This window comes from Haliaeetus albicilla, chromosome 14 (genome assembly GCF_947461875.1).
Source record: "Haliaeetus albicilla chromosome 14, bHalAlb1.1, whole genome shotgun sequence".
In the NCBI taxonomy this organism is placed as follows: domain Eukaryota; kingdom Metazoa; phylum Chordata; class Aves; order Accipitriformes; family Accipitridae; genus Haliaeetus; species Haliaeetus albicilla.
The window spans coordinates 27976028-28000593 of record NC_091496.1 but is presented as its reverse complement, the minus strand read 5'-3'; the positions used below and the strand labels follow the sequence as shown (position 1 = coordinate 28000593).

The window sequence follows — 24566 nt, the reverse complement described above, 5'->3', positions numbered from 1 at the left end:
TTGCACAGACAGTCTTACTTGGTGGGGATTCTCCCTACACTGACACTTTCCCCAACTGTGCCCAGCCACCTTGTATTATGCCAATTAATCCAATTCTTGGCATTTTTGTACAGTCCTCCAGGTTCTTTTAAAGCTTTGCCTAAAATGTTTTCACTCAGGCTTGTACAACAGAGGCTGAAGAAGATTTGTGAACTGCATAGATAATGTTTTACAATTGTCTTCTTCATTCTTTGTGGAAGTCACTGGTCTTAGCAACCCTGTTTTCCTCCTCCCATGCTTGTTTCTTTATTTACAAGCATAGTGTCTCGTACTTTTATTGCATATGTAGAAATGAGAATTATTTCACAATATTTCATTTTTCCTCTCCTTGCCCCTCCCCACTCTGCATTTTTGTCAGAAGGGATCTTTGTTGAATTGAGGGGTAGATGTCACTTTATATCTTAGATAATTTCTAGGAATAGTCTCGTAGTTAACAAAAAGAAAATATCACATTTCTTTGTTGATATTAGCGTTAGGAATACTTCCATGTCCAAAATTTCATAACAAAAAAAAAAAAAAGAATAAATTGTAATAATGAGAATACAAAAAAAAGGAAATAAAAACTTTCTCTTCTGTGAGGTCAAAGACCAGGCTCCTGTTCACAAACTTAGTAACTGTTCACAGGTTTCCAATTCCAGAAAATGCACACGCAGGACTCTCCATTTTCACCCCAAATGGGAAAGAAAACATCTGTTTCATGGGTTTGGCCACTAATTCCATGTTTGTTATTCTGCTGCCACAGATACCCACATTCCTGTTCCTACAACCCTAGAAAATTAGGAATCTGGGACAATAGTTTGGAGGGCACAAATCAGAAGGGGCACAGGTAGGACCAAGCCTATTTGCAGTTAAGTATACCCTACTTTTTAAGTAGTTCCACTGCAGGCAATGTCAGTAATTTTAGGTCCTCATAGTCACTGCCATGTGGCTGGGAACTGTGAAATCAATGGCTTTAGCTGAAAAGCTAGAAGCTAAAGAAAAGAGGTAAACCTGGGTCCTCAGAGAGTACTCTGAGATTCAGCGTGCACAGACAAGAAGTCCTTTAAGAAAGTGGTCACTGAAATAACCAGAAAATGGCAGCCACAGATAACATGCTCTAATTATTTTAAATCATAATATTAGGTACATAAGTAATTATCCAACTATGTAATTATTGTTTTTTTCAGAGAGACCAGTTAGTTTATAACATTGTACTGCAGATATTAGAGTGCTTAGTAAAATTTTACCCAGGGAATGCCATCCTCAAATTACACTAAACGGATATAACAACGAGTTAAATGTGAATACTGGAGTCCAAGGTAGGAAAAAAAAGAAAGATTTTGTAATAAATCTGTTTAAAAAAATTAGCAGTGTTTTAGCACTTCAGGTGATCTGACTGCTAATCTCCATTTGCAGATAACAGAAATCCAATATCCTTCAAGCAACCAGGTCAAAAGAACAGTTCAATAATTACAGGAGTCTTATATAAGAATCTGTAAAACACCCAGGAGCATAGGGTAGTTGAGGAAGATTAAAGAAAGAAAGTTTGTTTATAGATTTCATTTTTCTGTCACAAGAATCTAAATAAGCTTAAGGTGGTGCTTCTTTCCCTTTACAAAGTCCAAACAGAAAGTTATTAATCACCGTGCTGTGAAAGGAGTTATACTTTGCATATATATCAGAACCACTCAAGCTCCATCTTCAGGTGAATGGTGTGCAAAATATTTCTGTAAGTCTAAACAAAATACTTTCTCCAACTTCACTTCTTAGACTGACCTGTTGACTGGACTAATGCAAAACTCATCATCCATGAATTCATACTTATTAAGCGTTCAATTTCAAATTTGGTTTCATAAGCTATGTTAGCATCAAGACTAAAAAACAGAGAGTTCTGTGAAGTAATTTATCTTTACATAGTTGTGTCCATGCATAAAATATGGATCTTTTGCGCTCCATGACTTGACTTTTTCCTCATTAAATAAGCCAAACATAAGGTTTCTGTCTCATTAATGCATAATTCAGGTAAACCAGATATCAAGTCATTTCTCTTCAAAGAACAGTAATTTTTTACTATCTGAAAATGAAGATAGTTTACAGAAATAGGAGAACGTTTTCTAACTTTAAAGCAGAAGAGTACCTTGAGTCAATGGTGCAGAGTGGGGCTTGTGATACTCTAAAGTTAAAAATTCAAGAAGCAAAAATATTCCCAAAGAATTATTCCTTGAAAAAGATAGAGATTTATGCCAAATCCATAAACTGCCAAAACTGGCTTTGGAAAATCTAGCCTCCCGTTTCTGACTCCCTTGATAATGCTGAATATATCACATAAGAGGGGAAGCCACCATATGTTGTGTTACCAGCAGCTGTGCTGAGGAACACCTTCACCAGGTCGAGGAGGAGCTCTGCTCCTCTGGGATCCAACCTCAGAAAGCTGCTCACGGAAGACTAGCCACAGCTCAGCAAGTGGCTGCTTTCTCCCACTAGTTTCTCGTCTCTCGCTTGAAAAACACAGCTGGCATGACGGCTTACTTTGCTGCTAAATTAAGGCAATATCACACAACCCTCAGCTGTGGGGGCATCCCACCCCAGAGGCTGATGCCCCGCTCTCCTGAGCCATGTCACAGCATTTAAAGCGAGGATGAAATAATCCACTCTGGGGCAAGACAGTGGAGAGTTTGCAGACTCTGTGCACCAGATAATTTCTCTATATCAGTTTTCTAAATTTCTAAATATTGCCTTTCTACACTGAAGGATCCACTAGAAAATACTTTGCACGGAGTTCTAGCTTTTAAGGAAGACTTCATTGTTACAGAAATATTTCAGGACTTTCCAGAATCCCCAGCCCCACTCCTTGAAGTAAGCCCCAGAGCTGAGAATGACTCTTTATTTCAGAGAACAGTTCTTTATTTTGTGTATAGCTCCAACTACCTTTTTAATGTAGAAAAGCAAGACATTGCCAAAGCACTTAAACAAACATACAACTTAGGTATCTGCATTGAATGATTACTGCTATCCTCTCCACTTTTTTTCTGTATTGCTGGATTTGAGACTGAGACTTTAGAAGTCTAAGATGTGCTTTCTGTCAATAAAGTCCTTTTTAGCTGTAAGGCCCTTAAGGAAGTGGTTCGCTATGTCTGTATAATGCTTTGCACACTGGGGCACTGATCTGGTTGAAGAAACCAGAATTATCCAATAACTTCTGATTAGAAGCTCTTTCAGTCACGGCTGGGGCTTCTGAAAGTGCTGTGCTGCTGAGGTCAATACAATTCCTTACAACTTCCACAGGAGCAGCCCAGTGCAGAGGTCTTTCAGCAGTCCCATCTCGTGCAGTAGCTAAGTTTGGAAGACTTCTAGACTCCTTTCTCTATAAATAAAGCAGTATGAAATGTAAATTATTTCCTCCTTGAGTAATCAGGAAGAAATTCATATGTGAATAGGCTTATTACAGCTTACAGATTAATATTTAACTCCTAAATCAGAATACTTTAATAAAGGGCCTCCAGGAGCCATGACATAAGCTGAACTTGCACTAGATATGGAACACAGCAGAGAACAGAAGTAGGGGTTGATTCCCTACAAGAGCAATCCATTTGAACTTGAAGAAAAGTGCAAACAGCAACAAAATTGCTTGGAGAAAAAGTCCAAGATATCCTCAACTAGATTCTTAACTGTATGTAACTTAGGTTGCCCTGGTGGACTTAAGCCTGAGTATCTGAACCTCGTATGAACTGAGCATCATTAGGTTTAAACCACCTGTTTTTCCAAAGTGGAAACAAATTAAATATCTTCTCAGTAATGCAATAAATAAGATACACTAAGGATTCTATCGACCGTCTTCTTAAATTAATTTAAAATGCTGTAGTCCAAAGTTAGCTGTCTGCTAAACACAGCAAAAATATTATAAAATTCTGAAAGTAGTCACATTAATGCATCTTTCTTCTTTCAGTAACATCATTCAGAAATTGAGCTTTTTCCCTGGCAATTGCACCTTATTTCTAGATCCTCTCTCTTAGCTAATAAGCAGTATGTCTTATTTAAACAGTGGCAAAAGCCTACCATTCTGCTTTTAAAATATTGGCATTTGTTAGGAACTTTGCCTCAATAATAATTACAGGAATTATTATTGTTATTGTTATTGTTATACATTTTCCATGAACTTTCTGCACTGCACAGGACTCTGACGAAGTAAATGAGGCACCTCAAGTTTTCAGAGGCAAAGGATGTCTATTTTCACATGTGGAGCATTTTAAGCATAGAAACTAAATACAAAACCCAAGTTGAAATTCAACACACCAGTCAAAAGCATTGATTTGTTACACTACCTTAACTACCTGCAGTACAAAAATAGACACAGACGATCAGCCTCGAAATGAGTGTGAGCTGAAGAAATATGATAAATAAAATGTAGCAGGTGTCCCTCTTCTCATGACGATGTTACATATACACAACATAATTTGAATGTTGCATATTAACGAGCTGGTCCGTGAATAGTGAAACTGATACAGTGTTGTTCCCCATGGGTTTCTGTTATATTTCCCTTAAAGCTTTCTTTCCCAGGACTCCCAGTACCCTCTTTTGGATTGTTTCTCGTGATCCCTGCACCTTCCAAGGGTTGATCACATCTGCTGCCTGGGAAAGGATCTCGCAGCACACGGACACCTGAGCCAGAGCCCCACGTTAGCCCGAGAGCCCAGCCCACACACCAGCTTCCCTTGCTCATCACTTTGCGGAGTCATTAAAGGTTTTCCTTCCCTGTGGTGCAATTTATGCTTTTTTCCTTACCCGCCTGTGGATTTCCATGTCACCTCAAGGCACTTCTGTTGAAACTGGCCTGCAGGTTCAAGAACTATTCAGATGGAAGGAAAGAAAGGTTGATGATGAGCAAAGAGATGGCAACTGCCATCAAAAAAATACCACCTTTCTTCAGAAAGCTATGCTAAAAATGATCAAATATTGCTGCCTTGTGAAAGTGATGGGTGCCGCTTTGAAACTGAGCTTCATTGAACACCGCTTCACCATAAGGCATATTCAAAAGTTTCTTTTTTATTTAATACAACACAACCTGAAGGAGCACCACAGACTTTTTCCCTGTGGGGGACAACAGAAGAAAAACTGGAGTTCCATAGTATACTTCCTTACAAAAGCGAAGATCAAATATATTTACTGAATCTGATTTTATAGACATTTTAGGGGGGTTACCAAAACTACAAAACTCTCAACTGATTTTAGAGAAGTTACAAAGTCACCATGGTATCCTTTGAATCCCAGAAAAGCTACAAGCTACAAGACCACATATCTACAATGATATGAAGATGAGACAATACAGAAGTAATAATATTTTTAAAGCAAATATTATTGTTTTGAAAAGCCATTGCGTTTTCTTATAATGTGATGAATTCTTGTGGAACAACTCTCTAATGTTAACATTAACTGGAAGGTAAGAATAGATATGATGGAGAGTGCAACTTCAGTGTTTTTAATATGTAGCAAAGAGCAGTCAAAAAAGGTAGAAAAGGTTTTAGGCAAGGGCATGTATAGGAGAAAAAATCTGATGCAGTAAAACACTTATATAAAAAATACTTGAGGGGGAAAAAAAACCACCAAAACCGCCTGAAAATCATATACGAATCAATCTACGCTAAACTGGATTTTCAAGCTGATGAACAGAAGCTCAAATCTTTCTATTAAGTTTCTGAAGTATTAGAATTTGTTCAAACATACCATCAGTGTCTTGTATGATCTAGTGGCTGACTATTATCTAATAATTGAAGTTATAGTGACTTGCTTACTGAAACACTTTGCATTAAAGAAGTATATTATATTTGTTGAAGTCTTGAAGAGCACCATTTAATACTTCACCTGGGAAAATTCTCTTTTCAGTGAGTATTTCAGAAATGCTTTCTGAAAGAACTAACATGCATGATGAACTTAAGAGCTGCAAAGAAAGCCAGTGAACCGAATGGCTGCATACAGCAAACAATGACAGCAAGAAAACTGCATAAGAGACTAATAATATGCTTATATTTGGAGAACGTCATAGAGATATAAAGAAAATCCACTTTCACCTTCCAACTGTGAAAGAAATAAGTGTAGAAAAAAATAATTGGTACTGTAGTTCAGGTTAACTACATGAATGTTGTTGACACATCGGAGAGATTTAGGTATTACTGCTGAATGAAGAAAACTAAATAATCACCAGTTTGCTGCATAATTTGGCACTCGTTAATTAACTAAAGTCATGGAGACTGCATTTCTAAGTCATGTAGGCATTTTTGAGAATCTCAGCTTAATGTGCCTCATCTCAGCATCTGCTCTAGGAGTTTAAATCTGAATGTCTATCTTCTACAACCATAAACAGTGGGTCAATTCTAGCCACTAGCTTTCTTTTTTTTTTTTTAATAAAAGTGAGAAGGTAGTAAATACTGTATTGCAACCACCTTAACAGCAATCATAAGTTACTTGTTTGGTTTGACTACCAGGTGCTATGTGTGAGGGAATCCTTTTTTCTGTAATGAAACTGTTGTTGATCCATTAGGAATAGCCAGGGATCAGTCTCTTAGGTAGCAGACATTTGGGGGCCCTAATTCACTGCTCCTGGGTATATTTATGGTGTCTCATACAATGGAGTGACAATAGGCCACTCCTCACAGCTTTTGACTTTTATATACGCTTCCACACATTCACACATACTTATACAGGGTATTTTAAGCAGATATATGTATGTGTGGAGGGCGTGATATGTATATTTATATATTAGGTAATATCAAGTAATAAGGAGAAAAAATGATTGGCAAGAGCCCACCCCTTCTAGTAGATTCTCTTTTTATTCTTTTGTCATTTTTGAGAATAAAGTCCAGCTATGCCTCATTTCTTCCAAATCTGTGCTCCACGGAGAAGTGTTTTAGTATTGTTTTTGAATCAATGGGCATAATGCAGAGAAAAAGGTTTCTGTCTGCAGAGGATCATCACATTTTTAGAAGCAATACTGCTGTTATCACAAGAGTGGCCCATTAACTGTAGCACAGCAGTGAGGGAATCACTTCTGAAATGTCATCAACACTTCTTTTGATGTGTGCTTAAAATAGCCCTGTACACATGGAGGCCTGACTTGGTATAAAGATTTCAAATAAGAATACAGAAAAGTTTTGTGGATTTGTTTGGGTTTTTTCCTTTTATGTGTGTTCAATTTTATTCATACAGACACAGGGCTTTTAACTGCTGGGTTCCCCTTAGTTTTATTACCTATAATCCAAAATAATACCTTCCATAGCATGTTTTTTTTAATAATGATTTAAATACAAATCAGCAGAGTGTCTGATCAGACCAAGTCTCTTGGAAGTATCACTGGCTGGAATGCTTTCAAAATGTTTTCAGAGTCATTTTTCTTTTTGAACACAGGATGGTCCTTCTTGTAACCCTAAAAATGCTGCTTTTGTAGACTGAAAGTAAAGCTCAGTAGAGTCCAATTGTTTTCAGTAGATATTGGAATTAGTCCCAGGTCTTTCAGTTTGCAGATGGCAATCCTTAGCCAGGCCACAGGGAAGCTACATTTGTTTTACTGCAGAACTACTGTAGAAAACTTTTTTACATTGTGAACACTCCAGATAATTAACACACAGTATCTAACATGAAATACTTTGTGTTAGATATTGGAAGATATCACATTTACCAGTTCATCTTGTCCTACTTCTACCAGTGGTCACCACCAGAGGAGCAGAAGGCTGTGAGACGAGCATACTGGCAGGCAGGTCATAAAGTTGCGCACATCACTATCCTAAAATATGAGCTTTAGCATCCCACGGTCATTTGTGGGGCAGTATTTGTTGTAATAGGTGCTGATCCTCCTGTGAAAGATGGAAGTACATATTACTGACTTGAAGGGGAGGAAAGACTTTCCGCTTCACTTGGATATAAGAGAAGTGGACTGAGTCTCTGGAGGAAGATCATCTGGGTTGCGAGAAGAATGGCTCAGTGGTTACCTGCTACACAAAGACTTCAAAGAGTCTGGTGCCATTTCCTACCTGAACATGGGTCCCTGGATAATTTTGAGCATTCATCACAGGTGACATTCATCTCTAAGAGATAGTTTTCTAGTCTAAGTTAAGAAAAAGTCTGTCTTTTGGACAATAGCAGCAGAAAGGACCTCCAGAAAGTGAATCACTTTCAGATACCACTGAGAGACTTTATATAAAGGCAGGAATTTTTTTTATTATTATTATTTTTTATTCCTCTGGACGTGCCTCTCTTACCAGTAATCACAGAGGGAGACTGGGGCAACTGACTTTAATTAGACACCTATTATTCACATGACTAAAAAGTTGGATGCATGTAGGTATTTGTGGAAGCTAAGCCTTATACTGAGCCTTATACTATGAGGAGCTGAATTTGTGTCTGTGCATCTTAAATTTTCACCTGTAAAGTGTGACGCCTTCCTTACAGTGAAACTGTGGGGGGTGAAACTTCAAAATTTATATGATACTGTCAAAATGTCAGTGGGGGCCAGAAAATCGCTTAACATAAATACATAGGAAAGGATGCTGGAGGCAATGAGCCCCAACCCCCAGAAGGTATGAACTGAATGTTTGTATTCTAGTGTTGTTGCCATTTTTACTAACTAAAGGAAAAATCTAGAGACAGGACTAAGTTTGGAGTTTGAATGAACTGGATGATACTTCAAGCACTCTGTATGAAAAGTCTTTTAACTATTAATATTATCACTTAAGCCTCAAAATCCACATTTTTAGTAGCACAAAGTGGATGGCATTGCTTATTTGTATTCAGTCCTACTGAATTTTTCAAGGCAAAATTTTCAAGGCATTTTGCAAGGCAAAATTCTCACTAAATCTGTTGGAGGTTGTTGTAGCAACATTCAATTTTTTTTCATTCTCTGTGTGTTCGATACCATAGCTTATCTCAAGACCTAATGCAACCTACTTTTAATTATTCACAACCTTTGGCCTGTAACTGTAATCTGCCTCTTTCGATATTAAAAAGGCAAGACACAGTTCAATTATTTATGGTTTAGATATGAAGAAAATATGGACTCTGTTCTTTAGAAATATGTCCATGATTTGTAACAGCACTAATGAAAGTTACAAGCTTATATTTATTATATGGTTCCAATCCTGTTTTAGTTTCATAATCTTTCATAAAAAAAAAAAAAACCAACCAAAAAACCCAACAACAAACAAACAAAAAAAAATTGAAAAAATCTTCCTATTTGCTTTAGAAAATAATTGAGATCCATTCTGCATAAGGAATTGTCTATGACTGCAGTTGTATTAATGCACCTTACAAAGTTACTAGACCTGCATGGACCCCAGTTTGGTCCAACCTTGCAAGGTCTTTCAATGTAACAAACTCTGCAGAAATTAACATAAAATATTAATGGAAAAAAATGGTGTATAAATAGACAAAGCTTTGATTATCTCTACATTGATTTGAAATCACAGTGCACAGAGCAAGTGCTTAGAATCAAGTATCTCACTCTGGAACCAGCTTTGCTACAAATGTTAGTTATACATTTTGGCCAAATGACTTGTTTAGACTATCTGCAATGTTCATGTGATGGACAGCAATTTTGATAGGAAAAATAAGCATTGAGTACCACATTTTATCACATCTAATGTGAAATGAATGGTGGAGATATAATATTTCCAGCTTTGTCCTTTTTGCTCTGCTGTTTTCAATGTTTTTCTCTCTGCCTAATTTTTCATCTCTTCTTTGCTTCCTTTCTATGTTTTGATCTCTTTGCTTGTTTACTCTGACTTCCAGCATTACTTCTTATAATTTTTCTTCCTCTCAGACAACTTTTTTTTTTTTTCTTCTGTTCGTGATATTTCAGCAACATACAGTTCTGGGAAATATAGTTGCTACTACTATGCGGATGGAATGATTCCTGTGTTGTGGTCTCTATCCAGTTTGATCTCAAATCATTGATTATAGCAGTCCCAAGGGTATAGCAGTGAATATGCACTATGGGTATGATTAAAGCAAGAGCCTGTAATTCCCAATGAAAAAAAATCAGAATAGAGAAAATAAAACTTACAGAAATTCTTTGTTAATGAGTTTTCCAAATATTCTTTAATCAGGGGGTGAAAAATTATTTCCAAAGCCACCATTGACAATGGACATTTTTCTTTTAATTTCTTTGACCTTTGAAAAAAATTAACCATTTGTGTCTCTGAACAACTTATTTTAGGCAAACAAATGTACTTGTTTAGGGATCTGAAATCAAAGGGGTGGTCTTTGTCTTGGGTGGTCTTTGTCCTTATTTTCAGTCATAAGCAATTAATCCTCCATTGTGTGCATATCTTATGAGATGTTCTGCTTTAAAATCACAGTCATTTAAAAAGTACTCAAATCCAAAACATCATCCAAAACTGGCACACTTTCCAGTTACCTGCAAAAGGCTAAATGGAAGATTTGAAACAAAATAGCTCCTGGGTTAGAATCTTGTATGCTGTATTAGCCTTGAGCAAAATTTTACAGTGCAGCTACTTAACCTACAGGCAAAATTTCATAATGGGAATACTGAGAGACCTGTAGCTGTAACCAGTACTACTGGGCACCAGTATAATATTTCATTTACACTTCTTACAAAGCAATTTCTGTTAATCTTGCTGCATGAATGAAAAATCTCATCCCATAGTCTCCAATTCACTACCCTCATGAACTCATAAAAAGGTCTTTTAACCACTGCTGTGATTTTCAAGTGGAAATAATAAAATGGCAAGAGTTAAATATTAATATTCAGTTCTTGCATTGTGCCTTTCTTTGATACCAATTACAACTTGAACTTCACCTAACTCAGAAAGACTGCAGACTTCACTCAATTAGCAGTAATAGGATTAAAACATAGCTTTGGAACTGAAGATTTAAATAGGAAAAAAAACTTGGCAAATGTACACTACATGTACCAAATTAATCTCAAAATAAATATGCAGCCCTGGGTGAAAGAAGTGGAATGTGGAATGCTAGAGGTGTGGGGGTTATTGTGGGTTTTTTGCTTTCTTGACAACCTCTGCATTGCTTTGCTTTGCTTTGAAAACTGTCATGGCTGTAAAGTAACAGTATTTTTTCTTCCTTTAGGTTTATGGACACTAGAAGAAGTTGCTGCCATTCACAACAGGTATTCCTTTGAAGAGTACCAAAGCCCCTTCTGTCTGTTACACTTTTCTCCATTACCAAATTTGTATGGTTCTCAGCTTCGTGAAATTTAAGCAACCCCACAGATGCAAATTACTCCATTCAAACAGCTGTCTCCTGAGAAAGGATAAATATGCCCTTTTATAGGTGAAAAGTGTCATGGCGAACAAAGCTATACTACAGATCTGAACAGCAGGCAACTGAATTTGTGGAAGAGAATTCTTGTGTTACTTTACCCATGCTGAGTTGTTTGTGGTTTATTTTGTACTTGCATTTGATGGACAATGAATCACTTCATTTTTACTGCATTTTGAGTATCTGCCTCTACAGTGTAAGATACAATGCCCCAAACTGATGATGCTTTCCATTTTAGGGAGTACATTCGACTTCTGAGATAAAATTGGAATGTCCTAAAATTCCTTGTCAAATCAAAAGTTGCTTGACCTCGTTGTAAAGAGCTATTTGTACCCTTTTCTCAGAGGCAAATATGAAAGATTTACATCATGTTTTACTCATCAAAAACTCATACAGTGGGACATTTGAAGTATAGCTAAAGAGATCCAGAACCAGCTGTGGGTCAGGACAGAAGGAAGTGACACACTTAGCTTTTCTTATTTCCTTCCAACTAGTGGAGAATCAAGCCCAAGATTGGCCACAGGTTTCTGTTGACAATAACCATGTGCTTCATTTCTGGAAAAATGCAGTTCAGGAAATACCAGAGAATAACTAAATGCCCTTTTTCAAAATAGTACAAGGAGATGCTACAGAGATTTGGAAATGAGCATCAGCAGTTGCATATTTCCAAAATCTGGCCCTAATATTATGACAGATAACAACTCCACAAAAGAAAAGAGTAGTACTTTCATGGGTAAAGCTGATTACCCAGGCGGGTTGTGAAAGACTGCTTTGTACTTAAATTCACTAATAAAAAAATTTCATGGGAGTAGGTATAACAACAATCAGTATGAGGAAAGATAGAGTAGACAAGATCACAACATACCAGAGACCAATAAGGGTTTAGAAGAAACAGGGTTGGCAACAAAAGGAGCAGAAACACCTTGACGGAAATACAGAGCAATACCTCGGCTCATATGGGCAACAAATTGCAGCACTCCAGAGTACCACGAAAATGGTCTGTTCAGCTCCAAACCTTCAAAATAAGGAAAAAGTGTGCGATCTCTTGAATCAGATTGGCTTTTCAGTCTCTGTTGTTTTGCTGGGCTGCAGGTAATCACAGACAAATCATGACATCTTGACACTATTTCAATCATATTTAAGTTTGATTTCAACTACTTGTAGAGGCTATCTGGAGTTTCCATTCATTTCAATCCCTTTGCCTCTCACTCCATCCAAAGAAGTTAACCTGAAATCAATTGATCTATAAATTGCAAGGATTCAGTCTGGTTTTTGTAGCAAACATTTTTAATGTCCTGCCTCTGAAAAAGTATTACTTTCCCAAGTTTTGAAGTGCTGGCCTCCACAGGTCCTAGATCTTTGCTCAGAAAATAATGTATAGAAGCTAATTCAATTACAATATAGCTTTAAATGAACCTAACCCTGTCTGGCACTGCTCAGAAAGTAGACCAGCTGCTTAATTAGACAGGATCATCTGCCTCATGGTAAAAACACACTGAACTTTTGGGGATGGTCGGAAACAGTTTTGAGTAAATGTATGAGATGCATTACCTCCATTGCAGGGCTAGTAAATGGCAAGTGAGATATAGCAACATTCTCCCTCTACACAGCTGGATCACAGCATAGGCCAGAGGTCTCTGGCATATCCAAATAAAAATCTCGCTGTCTTCTTTCTAGAGTTTGATTTTAAATTCCCCCTTTATAAAGCAGAGAATCACCTAATCACCTTCTCCTATCTGTCCAGCTACAGAAGTGACCAACACATGGAAAAGATGGGCTGTGGAAGTCGATCTGGACAGATGTGGAACCGATAAATGCCACTTTGGTGAGGAGGGGAGAAGGACGGGATGAACACACAACACAGACTCCAGCCATTTAGAGATGGTTGTCATTCTTTATGAAGATTAAGGGACTTGTAACTCTGCATTCCTATATTAATCCAAAGGCCAGCCGTTGTACAAGCTGCCAGAGTATAGGCTTCCAGACACCACGCTTGTGATCAGAGCCTTGAGCTAAATGGACTCCAAACTCTGCTGGATTTTTTCTGGCTCTGCTATATTAACTTTACATGGCAGATAAGCAACACTGATTGCAAAGATCTTTAGAAAACATTTGAGAACAAAAAGACCAATAAACGAGGGCAGTTGATGATGAGTCTTTCACACAATGGCCAGTTTACTTGCATATTGGAAGAATATAACCACATGAATATTTTCCAAAATAAGAAAGCTCTTATAGTAAGAGATAAGAGTCAAACTGTTGGACAACTTGCACATCTGATTTGCTTAAGGAGATCTACGCAAACTGCAGAGCAAATGAACTAAAGCTTACAGAATAATGCATGAGGACACAAGGGGGGGGTATTTTTAATATATTAATACAGTTGAAAAGAAAACAAATAATCCTGATTTTTCTAGGGAGGTAAGAGAACCATAAACTCTACAGGGACTTTGCCCCTAGCATCCAGTGATTTACATATTTTTTATAAAAGTCAGAGTTGGTTTGAAGTCACAAGAAGTAGACCAACCACTGTTAAAATGATTACTTTTTCCCTGTTATGCCTGGGTCCAGTCTATGGCATTAGATTCTCACTTTTATGAACAATATAAAATTCAGACACCACTTCCAGTTAAAAAGGAAACCATTTCTGCTGGGTCTTCATAAAACCAACAGCTTCTTCCCTTAATTTTTTTTTTTTAAACTCAGTGACAATTCTGATATCCAAAGTGGCAACTAATTGCCCTGACAATTAAATGGTATTGCCACAGCATAGCCTTTATGCATTTGTCCTAATAAATGTCAGATGAAGCTCAACTGCTCACTTCAGCAGATGCTAATTTAGGTTGAATACCACCAGCTATTCAGAGAGAGAATTTTTGCTTTAAATAAGATTAATCTCACAAATGAAGTGTAGGTTTCTTCTTATAACAAAGGCCATTGGTTATTCGTTAAATCTGAATTACAGGTTTAACAAACACTTGCGTAAGAATCATTAATATCATCTGTTATGTAATTACTAATGTAGTGTATAATACTTAATATCTCAACAGTCAGGTCTCTTCAAAATTCAATTACTGTAGCCCTTGTCATAGAGACTAGCACTATGTTTCAAAGCTCCTTTTTCCCTAGTGACCCTTCAGTTTGACTACTTCTTGCTTGGCTGCCATTTGTCAGTTCCGGAATAGTATGACTGTCAAGACAAGTATAGACTTATATCAGACTCCTAACTCCCACCACGGTTCCTACCTTTCTGCTGAAGTCAATAGGAAACTGGGAGTCCTGTTACTCTTTTAACCCTGGGCCAGAAGTTCAAAAAAATGCTGATCTGCTTTGCAAGTCTATGGAGCTGATTCATTTTCTCTGTTGCAGGTGACAAGAAACTGAGCCTCCTTTCATTACCACTGGAAAAGCCTGCACACCCTCAAGGTAGGGCCAGCAGTGCTTTCACTATCGTTCCCTACTTTACAATTACAAAACCTTTGTTAATTCCATGTAAAAAACAACAACAACAAAAAAATTAAAAATTGCTTACCTATCTTGCAAATGGGTTCTACCCCTATTTGCACCACCCATTTTGAAATATACACTGAAGAGCACATTGCTGTCAAAAGAGAAGTTTTACAGGACCCTCTCAAGCTATAATTTTATTCATAAAATTGATATGCTTGGGAATGGCAGTGGGCACTGAGCCCAGAAGTCAAGGAAGAGCCCATATCAGTGTCAGTAAATCTCTACGAACTACAAGAACACAACTATTTGCAAAATGACAATTACGAACTGTCCCAGGACCTTGTAACTTCCAAACCTCACTGAGGGAGAGCACTAGTTGGCATAGGCCAAAACTGTGCCAAGAACTCTTCTAAGAGTTGCTGAGGGGATGACTGCCTGGACATGACCTGGACATACTTAAATGTACAAGTGTGGACAGACAGCTCACTGCTGCTCAGGATTCTGAGCTGAGAATACATGGGAAGAAATCAAGAGATCCTGTGATTAAAGCATGACTATTTTTCTTCTTAGACCTGTCTTCTACTTTTCTTGGCCTCCTTCGTACAAAGAATCACAATACACTTTAGACTGAACCATCCCAACGGTAGACAGCTTCAAGTCCTTAGAGGATTGTTACCTGTGATTCTAATTTTGAGTCAAAAATCAAATTTTGATCCAGCATTAATGCTTTCTTCAAGTGATGAAGGTGATGGACCTGCTGAACTTACTCTCTCAGTAGCAGCGACATCAGTGATTTCCATGCTACAGGAATTATCGAACAGAAGTAGGTCAACAGCTGTGCTCAGATGTGAAGAGGTGTGTGCAAGAATAGACATAGCAAAAATAAAAAGGTCTAAAAAAATAACAAAAAATGATGAGGTATATGGGAGGAAGAATGGAGACTGTGGACTTTACACACTGTAAGGTTAAAAAGATGAAGTCTGTGAAGTTTGAAAAGGAGAAGAAAAGAAGAGATATTATAAAAGTCCACAAAATAATGAGTGAGCCTGAGGATCCTACACAGATCTCTCTATTTATTTCCCACTTACCCGTATCTTTTGGTCTCCATTCTGCTCCTCCTCTTTCCAGATCTTCCCAAACGTATTTTGCTCTCCTTCCCATTTCCCTTTTCCCTCTTATTTCTGAACCCCTTCACCTCATTTCCACCTTTCCTTTTCTTTATACACTCTTTCTCATGATATACATATCAATACTAAATATAAGGATTTTATTAATATCAGTAAATGTAAGTATTATATTAAAAAATAAATTTATAGTCCACAGAACTAAAAAGTAACATATTTCAAATGACTGCCATGAAACAATCTATGTGAATTCAGCAAACACACAGACAGCTGTGCTGCTAGAAACTGCTTCAGCAAACAGTTCAGGAAGACTTAAAAAGCATAATAAACTCAATTGCTTTACTTGTGGTAATGTGACATTAAATTAAATTTTAACCCTCAAGCGTCAGCTCATAAGCTAATTTTAAAGTGGAATCAAGAAGTTTTGAGACTTCTTTCCTTTCTCTGAAGCAAAAGACATAGAGGTGGAATTCATTTGACTTTGTGTGTATGAGAAAATGAAGATGCCTACATCCAGGCTAATCATCTAGACTTTTTTTCAGTCAACAGGGAGAAAAAGGGAACTTTGAGGTGCAATACATCTTACTTGAAAGTAAATGCCTAAGATAAGCCAGATAAATTGGATCTTAAAAGCGCTTGCTTGCCCCACTGCCTACAAAAAGTCACTAAGCATCTAAATCAGGTTTAGATACTTGTTTCAGAGATAGAGGAGATCCCAAGGAAGGCATTCTGAAACAGATTACTGAGCTATATGGACAGCTGATCTATTCTAACTTAAGTATTCTTATGTTCCTATGTGCTGCTAGTATGTCATTCACACAGGAGCTGTGACCTGGAGCAAAGCCCTGAGATGGTATTACAGAGCCTACAGAGGCAGGTGAGATCTATACCTGGATCCGAAAAGGATCTTGGATATATAATGCGTCTTCATGCTTTCAAATGAAGTATTTTTGTGGGTGTAGTAAGACGCTGCCATTCTGTTCTCCCTTTCATAATGTCTCCTATTCTGTCAAAATTCTGTCAAATTATGTGCCTATCCACCAATGTGGGAGATGTGGGAGTCATTGCAACCAACAGAGGACATCAGAAAAGGAACTGGAAAGATGTCAGTGTAGCAGACACACCGGGTAAATGAGAGTCTCTACATGGGAAATACAAGGCAGGCAGTGCAGGACTTTTAAGTATAACAGATATTTGTGGCTTTCAGAATACTTTATAAAAGCCATGACTTCCCTTCTAGCAATGTCTGGACTGGACCTGTTCTGTTTTTAAACATAAAATTTGCCTGCAGAAAGGTTCTAAAAGAGTAAGTATCAAAATTAACCCCAGCAGCTTTAAAACAACTATTTCCAAAAGAAATGTAACCATTTACAGACATGTTTGTGAGAAGCTCACCTCCAAGCTTCCTCAGTGTCCCAGGTCACTGCCATAGTATTATTCTCCCTAGCCACTCACTCAGAAGATTGTAGTAGGGTGTCGTGGTTTAACCCCAGCCAGCAACTAAGCACCACGCAGCCGCTCACTCGCTCCCCCCCATCCAGTGGGATGGGGGAGAAAATCGGGAAAAAGAAGTAAAACTCCTGGGTTGAGATAAGAACGGTTTAACAGAACAGAAAAGAAGAAACTAATAATGATAATGATAACACTAATAAAATGACAACAGTAGTAATAAAAGGATTGGAATGTACAAATGATGCGCAGTGCAATTGCTCACCACCCGCCGACCGACACCCAGCCAGTCCCCGAGCGGTGATTCCCTGCACCCACTTCCCAGTTCCTATATTAGATGGGACGTCCCATGGTATGGAATACACTGTTGGCCAGTTTGGGTCAGGTACCCTGGCTGTGTCCTGTGCCAACTTCTTGTGCCCTGGCTGGGCATGAGAAGCTGAAAAATCCTTGACTATAGTCTAAACACTACAGAGCAACAACTGAAAACATCAGTGTTATCAACATTCTTCACATACTGAACTCAAAACATGGCACTGTACCAGCTACTAGGAAGACAGTTAACTCTATCCCAGCTGAAACCAGGACATAGGGTAGATATTTCAAACTGGTTAACAGACAGACCCTTATGCAGAGCTTTTCCCAGTATATGCAGGCAAGCATCATTCTGGCCTCACTGGGAGCAATGGGAATTTAGCAAACACCTACCTTGTAGGTGCCTGAAACCAGGTGAAAAGATTCTTATCCAGGGACTCCAGCTTTGGCTTCCAACCACTGTCCCCTGCATACCTTTGCTGTGTTTATTGGAGAGCCTGTTCTGAATGTTTTGGTGTCTCTACAGCTGTTGGATTTTCTGCAGGTCTCCTTTAAACCTCATTTTACACTACTTAAACAGATGGTGCTCCCCAAATCTTTCATGATAATATAGATCTTTTTATACTTTAATAATTTGCTGGAGTCTTTGTCTAGTCCTTACCTTCTTACCAGTTTCCTACTGGATCTGGGGAGATCTGAATTGACACAGCATCCCATAATGGTCAGACCAGCCCCAAATACACAGGTAAGCCAGTATCCCTGGTCCTATTCAAGGATTATTTATTTATATATTTATATACATTTTTAGATATACAAATTTGATTACTTATTTTGCTGCAGTGCTGCTCTGGCAGCTCATTTCCACTTGATCAAGGTCTCTGACTCCCATGTCTTTGACAAAAGTTACAGGTTCCCAGGATAAAGTCCCCCATCTCATTATGGCCTGATAGAGCTTTTCATTTTCTGGAGATGCAGGTTTTGTACTTCTCATTAAAACATACATTATTTAGTTGTGCACACAGTTTTGACAGTTTGAAAAGCCCATGCTATTCTATACCAGTGACATTTTTCTGCACTCTTTTCCACTCCCTCAGCAAAGAAGTCACTTACACATGTAAACTGTTTTCAGTAGTTGATAATATATTTATGTAGCACTGGGCCAAGAATTCATTCTTGTGCTACTCCAAAGGACTATGTCAAAATCAGCAATGATCCCCTATTTCCAAATCCATTTTCACATCTGTCAGTTATTTAGTTTATTAATCCAATTATTGCACGGAAAGTTAATTTGACATGGGTACTAATCAAACACCTTGAGGAAGTCTGGCTATATTATATTAACTGTCTTACCTCTATCAACCAAACTTGAAATTGGATCAAGACAGATACAAAGTTAGTTTGACAAAATCAATTTTCCATAAGGCACATTATCTTTCTTTCATTCTTTAAGTGCATGCCATATCAACCATTCTTTTGCTATTTATGATGAATAACCTGTTAACTCTTTTAAAATATTGCCAAAACCACAGAGTTCTTCCAGTCATAACACCTTCTCACCAGGGAATATATTTTGGTTCGAATGCTTGTATTGTAATGATTATTTCTGGTTTTAGCTATGATAATTACTACAATACAATATTGCTCTTTTTACTTTAAAGTTGCCAATGGTCTTTACAAAGGACATGCACTATCCTGAACTTGTGAACACACAGTTTATCACTGACAACTAAAAGGCATGCCATGGAGAAGGAGTATATATATTAATTAAATAATTTAATGTCCACTCAAATGTATCCATTAAAGAATGAGCGAGGGAACAAGATAAGTGGCAACCTGAAATGTTAAATAATTAGTTTGCTTGGCTGATTGCTTGGAGAATAAAAGACACTAAAATTTCCACCAAAAGTAATATTTGATAAAAGCCATTCCTAAATAAAATAAATTTTCCTTCAAAGAGGGTTCATAGTCTTTATCTAAGCTAAACGTTGACTAAGATACTGAACACTCCTGAGAAAAGGGCAGCAGGGGGTAAACATGGAGAGCAGGAACATGGCCTTTGCCCACTGACTGAAGAATGATATTTCTCACTACATGTTGCCCTTCACCTCATCAGGTATTTATTCAAGAGCAGAATTCACACTTTTTGAGTCACAAATGGCATCCTACTTTCCTCTGGATTTGCTTTCAAAATCTCCAATCCAGATGTTTGCTAAAGCCAAAGTTTCTTAGTTTATAGGGCTTACAAATACTACAGGAGAAAATCTGGTAGCTCTTTTACTGCCTCTGGTATTTCTGTAGATTAACCTGCCTTCCTGGAGGGTATAAGCAGCTCTCCTTGATCAACACAGAAATTAATCTGGACCCAGATTTTGTGTCACAAGAAGAGGACTCAGCATGAGGCCTCAGACTTCGAACTCTCTTAGGCCTTTGCTACTGTTTTTCTAAAGTACCAAACTAACTCTTTCTTGCTACCTTTCCAAATCCTTGATCTCAAAGACAGTTTTCTCAATGGTATTTTACAGTAAAACTTCACTCAAGATGGATTCCTCGTTAGTCTTCACTCTGGGCAATGAAACACTGCTTTAAGATTTTTTTATCATTTGACTGCCTTGCAATCGTGCTACACCTATCAACACCAGAACTTCTGTGCATGCAAAGAAAATGCAGGACTTTCAGAAAGGTATAATGGTCTGTCCTTACATACAGTTAACCTCAAGTTCCCACCTGAGACTTTATAACCCCTCAGAGATTTATAGTTCCTCTATTCTTTCCAACAAATCCCTTTTCACCTTCCAGACAGCCAACAAAGGACAGATTGGCTTTGCTGTGAAGCCTCCGGTAGAAAATGTACTCAATCATAAGTTGTGCTACAGAGCAATGACAGTCAGTCCTTAATGGCATGCTGGCAGCCCACAAATGGGTGAAAAGAAATCATGTCTAGAAGTCAACCTGTCTATAGGAATATAACTTAAAACACTGCTACTTAATTATGGATTGGGCATGATTTCTCGTCTAAAACCTGAAATCTGCCTTTGAAAAATTCCTCTGGTGACCTGATCTTCTTTGAGATCTTTTGGAGATGTTGCTTCCTGTCTACCCTGACTTCTGCACAGGAATATTTTTAGTTTTCTCATTTTTTTTTCCTACTTCTAGTATTTCTCTCCAGTTATATATGACTTTCCACATCTTTTTTGTCATTACTTCTTTATTTTTTTTCTCTCCTCTTATTTGGTTTTTCCCCTCAGTCCTTCCAGTGTCCCTATCTCCTATTTCTTTCACTGTTTCCATCTCCTATCTCCGCCTTGCTTTACTTTTCCGCAGAGCCCTCCTTACTTTTTCTCCACCTTTTCCCATTTCTCTTTTCCTTGTGATTTCCAACCTGCAAAGAAGTGCTATCCCCACAGGCTCTTCAGCACCCTTTGATCACCCGCTAGCCTCTGCAAGCAAGCTCCTCCAGCAGCTCCACCTGCCCCAATTAACCCAGAGACTCCAACAGGGTTGAGAGGGACTTGCCCCCCAGCAGGAGCCAGAGGAGGGTTAGCGCTGCCCTGAAAGTTGAAGTAGAGAGGGTCAGTTTGCCAAAGCAGGGAGATAGGCAAGAAGACATGGTGCCAGCCACACGCCACCTCATTTGTGTTCCCCCCAATTAAAGCAGCCTGTAGGGAAAGAAGCATGCCACTGTAGTGCACTGGTGTACTGACCCCTCTGAGTGCTTGTTAGCACTCACCATGCTCAGCATTTCCTCTCACTGATTGATAGGACGATACGTGTGTGTATGGCAGAGAGCAGATTCATTACAGCACATTAGCCAGACAGGCAGACAAATGCCCACAGGGGCAGAAAAGCTGTAAGGAATAAATAAAAACTTTATTATTTTTCTTAAACTTCTTTTCCCCAGGCTACAGTGAAGAATACTGGAGGAACAGGAGAGCAGAGGGAGCCCAGAAGAGAAAGAAAGTGGCAAGAACTGGAGGGAAAGTTTATTAGCAGTCAAAGAAAGGTTTAAAATATTCATTGTGGGATTCAGAGTTTGGATGGTAGCTGAATCTCTACTTATCTTTTTGTTTTCCTTCCCACTGTTAAACGAGAAAGAAAGGGTCAGTGCGTCAGATACCAAGCTACCAGAACATTTGTGAAGTAACATCTCTGAAATGGCTACCTGGCTGCTCCACTCACTGCAATTAATCATTCCTCAGTTTTAAAAACGAAAAACAAACTAGTATCAGCCTTTATCAACAGCTGCCACCATGTGGTATCTGAAATACCACAGTTACTTCCCATTCGAACAGAGAGAAATATGGTGGCGTCATCTGATCTGTTCAGCAATGGTTCTAAGCATCTGTTGTGCAACGCATACCTCGCAAGGGACGGCATGGCTGGCGTGCGGCAGCTCTGCACCCCTGCGCGCTCCCCCTGAGGCTGAGGAGTTGGCAGCCTGTGCGATATTACCCCTGCACCGTGGCCACTGTACCAAACCACAACCCCATCGCTCGTCCTTGGAGCTGGGAGAACAGACCACAGTCCGGCACCAACCCAGGCTGTCGACCGCAGCGCATGAAAAAAATATATTCCCAAATGGCTGATGCCAAAACCACATCTGCCAGGCACAGATTTACCGGGAGGCACCATCCTTTCTCCCCATGTCCCAAGAAGCTGCCGGCTCTGCCATGAGGTGAGGGAGCAAACGTGGGGCTGCTGGGCCCTGTTCCCGCTCCCCGCTGGCTGGACCTCAGCCTGTCTGTTGCCTGGAGATACGGCATGATGTGGAAAGAAAGCTCCAGAGACATTCCACTATCCAAAGGGAAGACGGAGTGTAAGTTGTCAGCTCTAGATCATTAGAGAGTTGATCCTAAGATTAATGATTCAAGGAGCATGTTTTGAGGTAGCATGGGATAAGACCTAGTTGGTTAATGCCCTGGCATTTGCTTGCTTGAGCCCTACGTATTTTTTAGAACGTGTTAATTCCAAAAGCTTCACCCCTCACCTCCCTCCTGGATTTCATTTAGGTGCACTTCAAAATGAGCTAATTATGTTACAATTAAGAATAGCTTTCTGCAGGTAACACAACATTCAGAAATCTGCTTTGTAAATATCTGTTGGTAATATAGGTACCTCTGAGATTGCTGGAGCTTTGTTTGATGAAAAGTGTGTTCCCACTGGAAAAAATCCATTGAACCCAGGATACTGTGAAACTGGCGTATGACACTGTGAATAATGTGCATGGGCTTCTTCTCGAGGGTGCTTGTCTGTCCACTCTTGATCCTGTAGCTTTCCTCTGAGCTGAAACTGTAGTCCAGTCAGTGCCTGCAGCATTGCTTTATTTCTTCCCTTTCCACTATTAGCAGAGCTGAAAAAATCACTATAAAACACACACACAAAATAGAAGCAGCAATTTAATTTCTTGCACAATGTACCTCTACTATTGAAAATAAAATAAAAATCCTTAAATATAAAACCAAATTAATGTTATGGTTATAGGGCACCCATAAAGACACAATCCCTAACATAGTACTGGGAAAAGAAAAAAAAAAGATGAGAAGAAACAGTTGGCATTCAGTTAACAATCATGTTTGGAGGTTTGTGACTGACTTTGTTATTCCAAGGGAAGCCAGGTACCAGTCTCTTGGGATTAGGTACAAAGGCAAGAAAAAAGTGGACATGTATGAATCTCAAAGGTGACTGCTGGGTTAATAAAACAGTCTGTTTTCTGTTCACCCACTCTTCCTCTCAGTGTGCAAGTACATTAAAATATGTCAAAAGGAAAGCCATTTGCTGGGGAAAAATAATTCAGCTAAAAGTCAAAATTTCCAGCTGGCGTATTGCCTTGGTGTGTGCAAGTGCTCTAACAAAGTGACCCACACATCTCACTGGATGAAAGTTGGTATCCTCATTAAAGTAGAAACAAACACTTGAAAATAGGAACAACTGCCAGTTATAAAAAAAAGGACCACAATTGATATGAGAAGCCTTCATTTTTCCACATTCTGTTTCCTACTTGCTCTATAGCAGATACAATATATATTTAAGTAACCTCTTGAAAAGTAATGAAGGTAAAACTGATTCTGTATGCAGTAACCATTCCCGTTTGCTGGAGGAATTGCGTTGCTAACAACCATCCACATTACCATTCTATGTTCAGAAGAAGAAATATTTTCACAGTCCAGTTTCTAAACTGCCACATACAACACAAGGATTGGTTCCTGTGAAGAGTAACCCTTTCAAAAGTGAATAGCTCTGGGGGAGAAAACTTTATATCAGAATTACTCACGCTAGAAAGGGTTTGTAGGATCAGCCTCCAACCCTTTAAAATAAAAGCACACTTATACTGGTGTATACTGCCTTTGCCCCCAGGAAACACAATGAGGCTTGAACACCATTACTAATTCACTGCAGTGTGAGCATTTTTTGTAATATGGACAGCATGAGACATTAGATCTCCTGGTCCTTGGCCCAGGCCCTGGCAGAATGCATTATCAGATAAACAGAAAGCAAAATGAGGGAAGTGGTACAGCATGGTGTGAGCCACCTTTTTTTTTTATTGATGACATGATTCTCTCTGCGTTAAAAAAAAAAAAAAAAAAGAATAAAGACATTTTCCAAAATCTCTAATGACAGCAGAGTGTATTACAATGAACTGTCTAAACCACAGAATCCCACCATGGTGAGGTTGGAAAGGACCTCTGGGGATCATCTAGTCCAACTGGCCTGCTCAAAGCAGGGTCAGCCACAGAACATTGCTCAGGGCTGTGCTGGGTTTTAAATATCTCCAAGGACGGAGACTCCACAGCCTCCCCAAGCAACCTATTCCAGTGTTTGACCACCTTCACAGTGAAAAGTTTTTTCTTACAGTGGAATTGAAATTTCTCGCCTTTCAGTTTGTGCCTATTGCCTCTTGGCCCATCATTGGGCACCACTCAGAAGAGCCTG

General features: G+C 38.7%; 1 protein-coding gene across 1 annotated transcript in view; it reads right to left on the bottom strand.

Annotated features, from left to right (window-relative positions):
• The window catches only part of TFEC (transcription factor EC), a 99738-nt gene extending 75904 nt beyond the window's left edge, over nt 1–23834 (bottom strand). The window contains exon 1 of the mRNA XM_069802100.1: nt 22752–23834. Within this exon, the coding sequence (XP_069658201.1) occupies nt 22752–22952 (201 nt within the window). The 5' untranslated portion in view covers nt 22953–23834. The remainder of the gene's footprint in view (nt 1–22751) is intronic.
• Nucleotides 23835–24566: the final 732 nt, after the last annotated feature.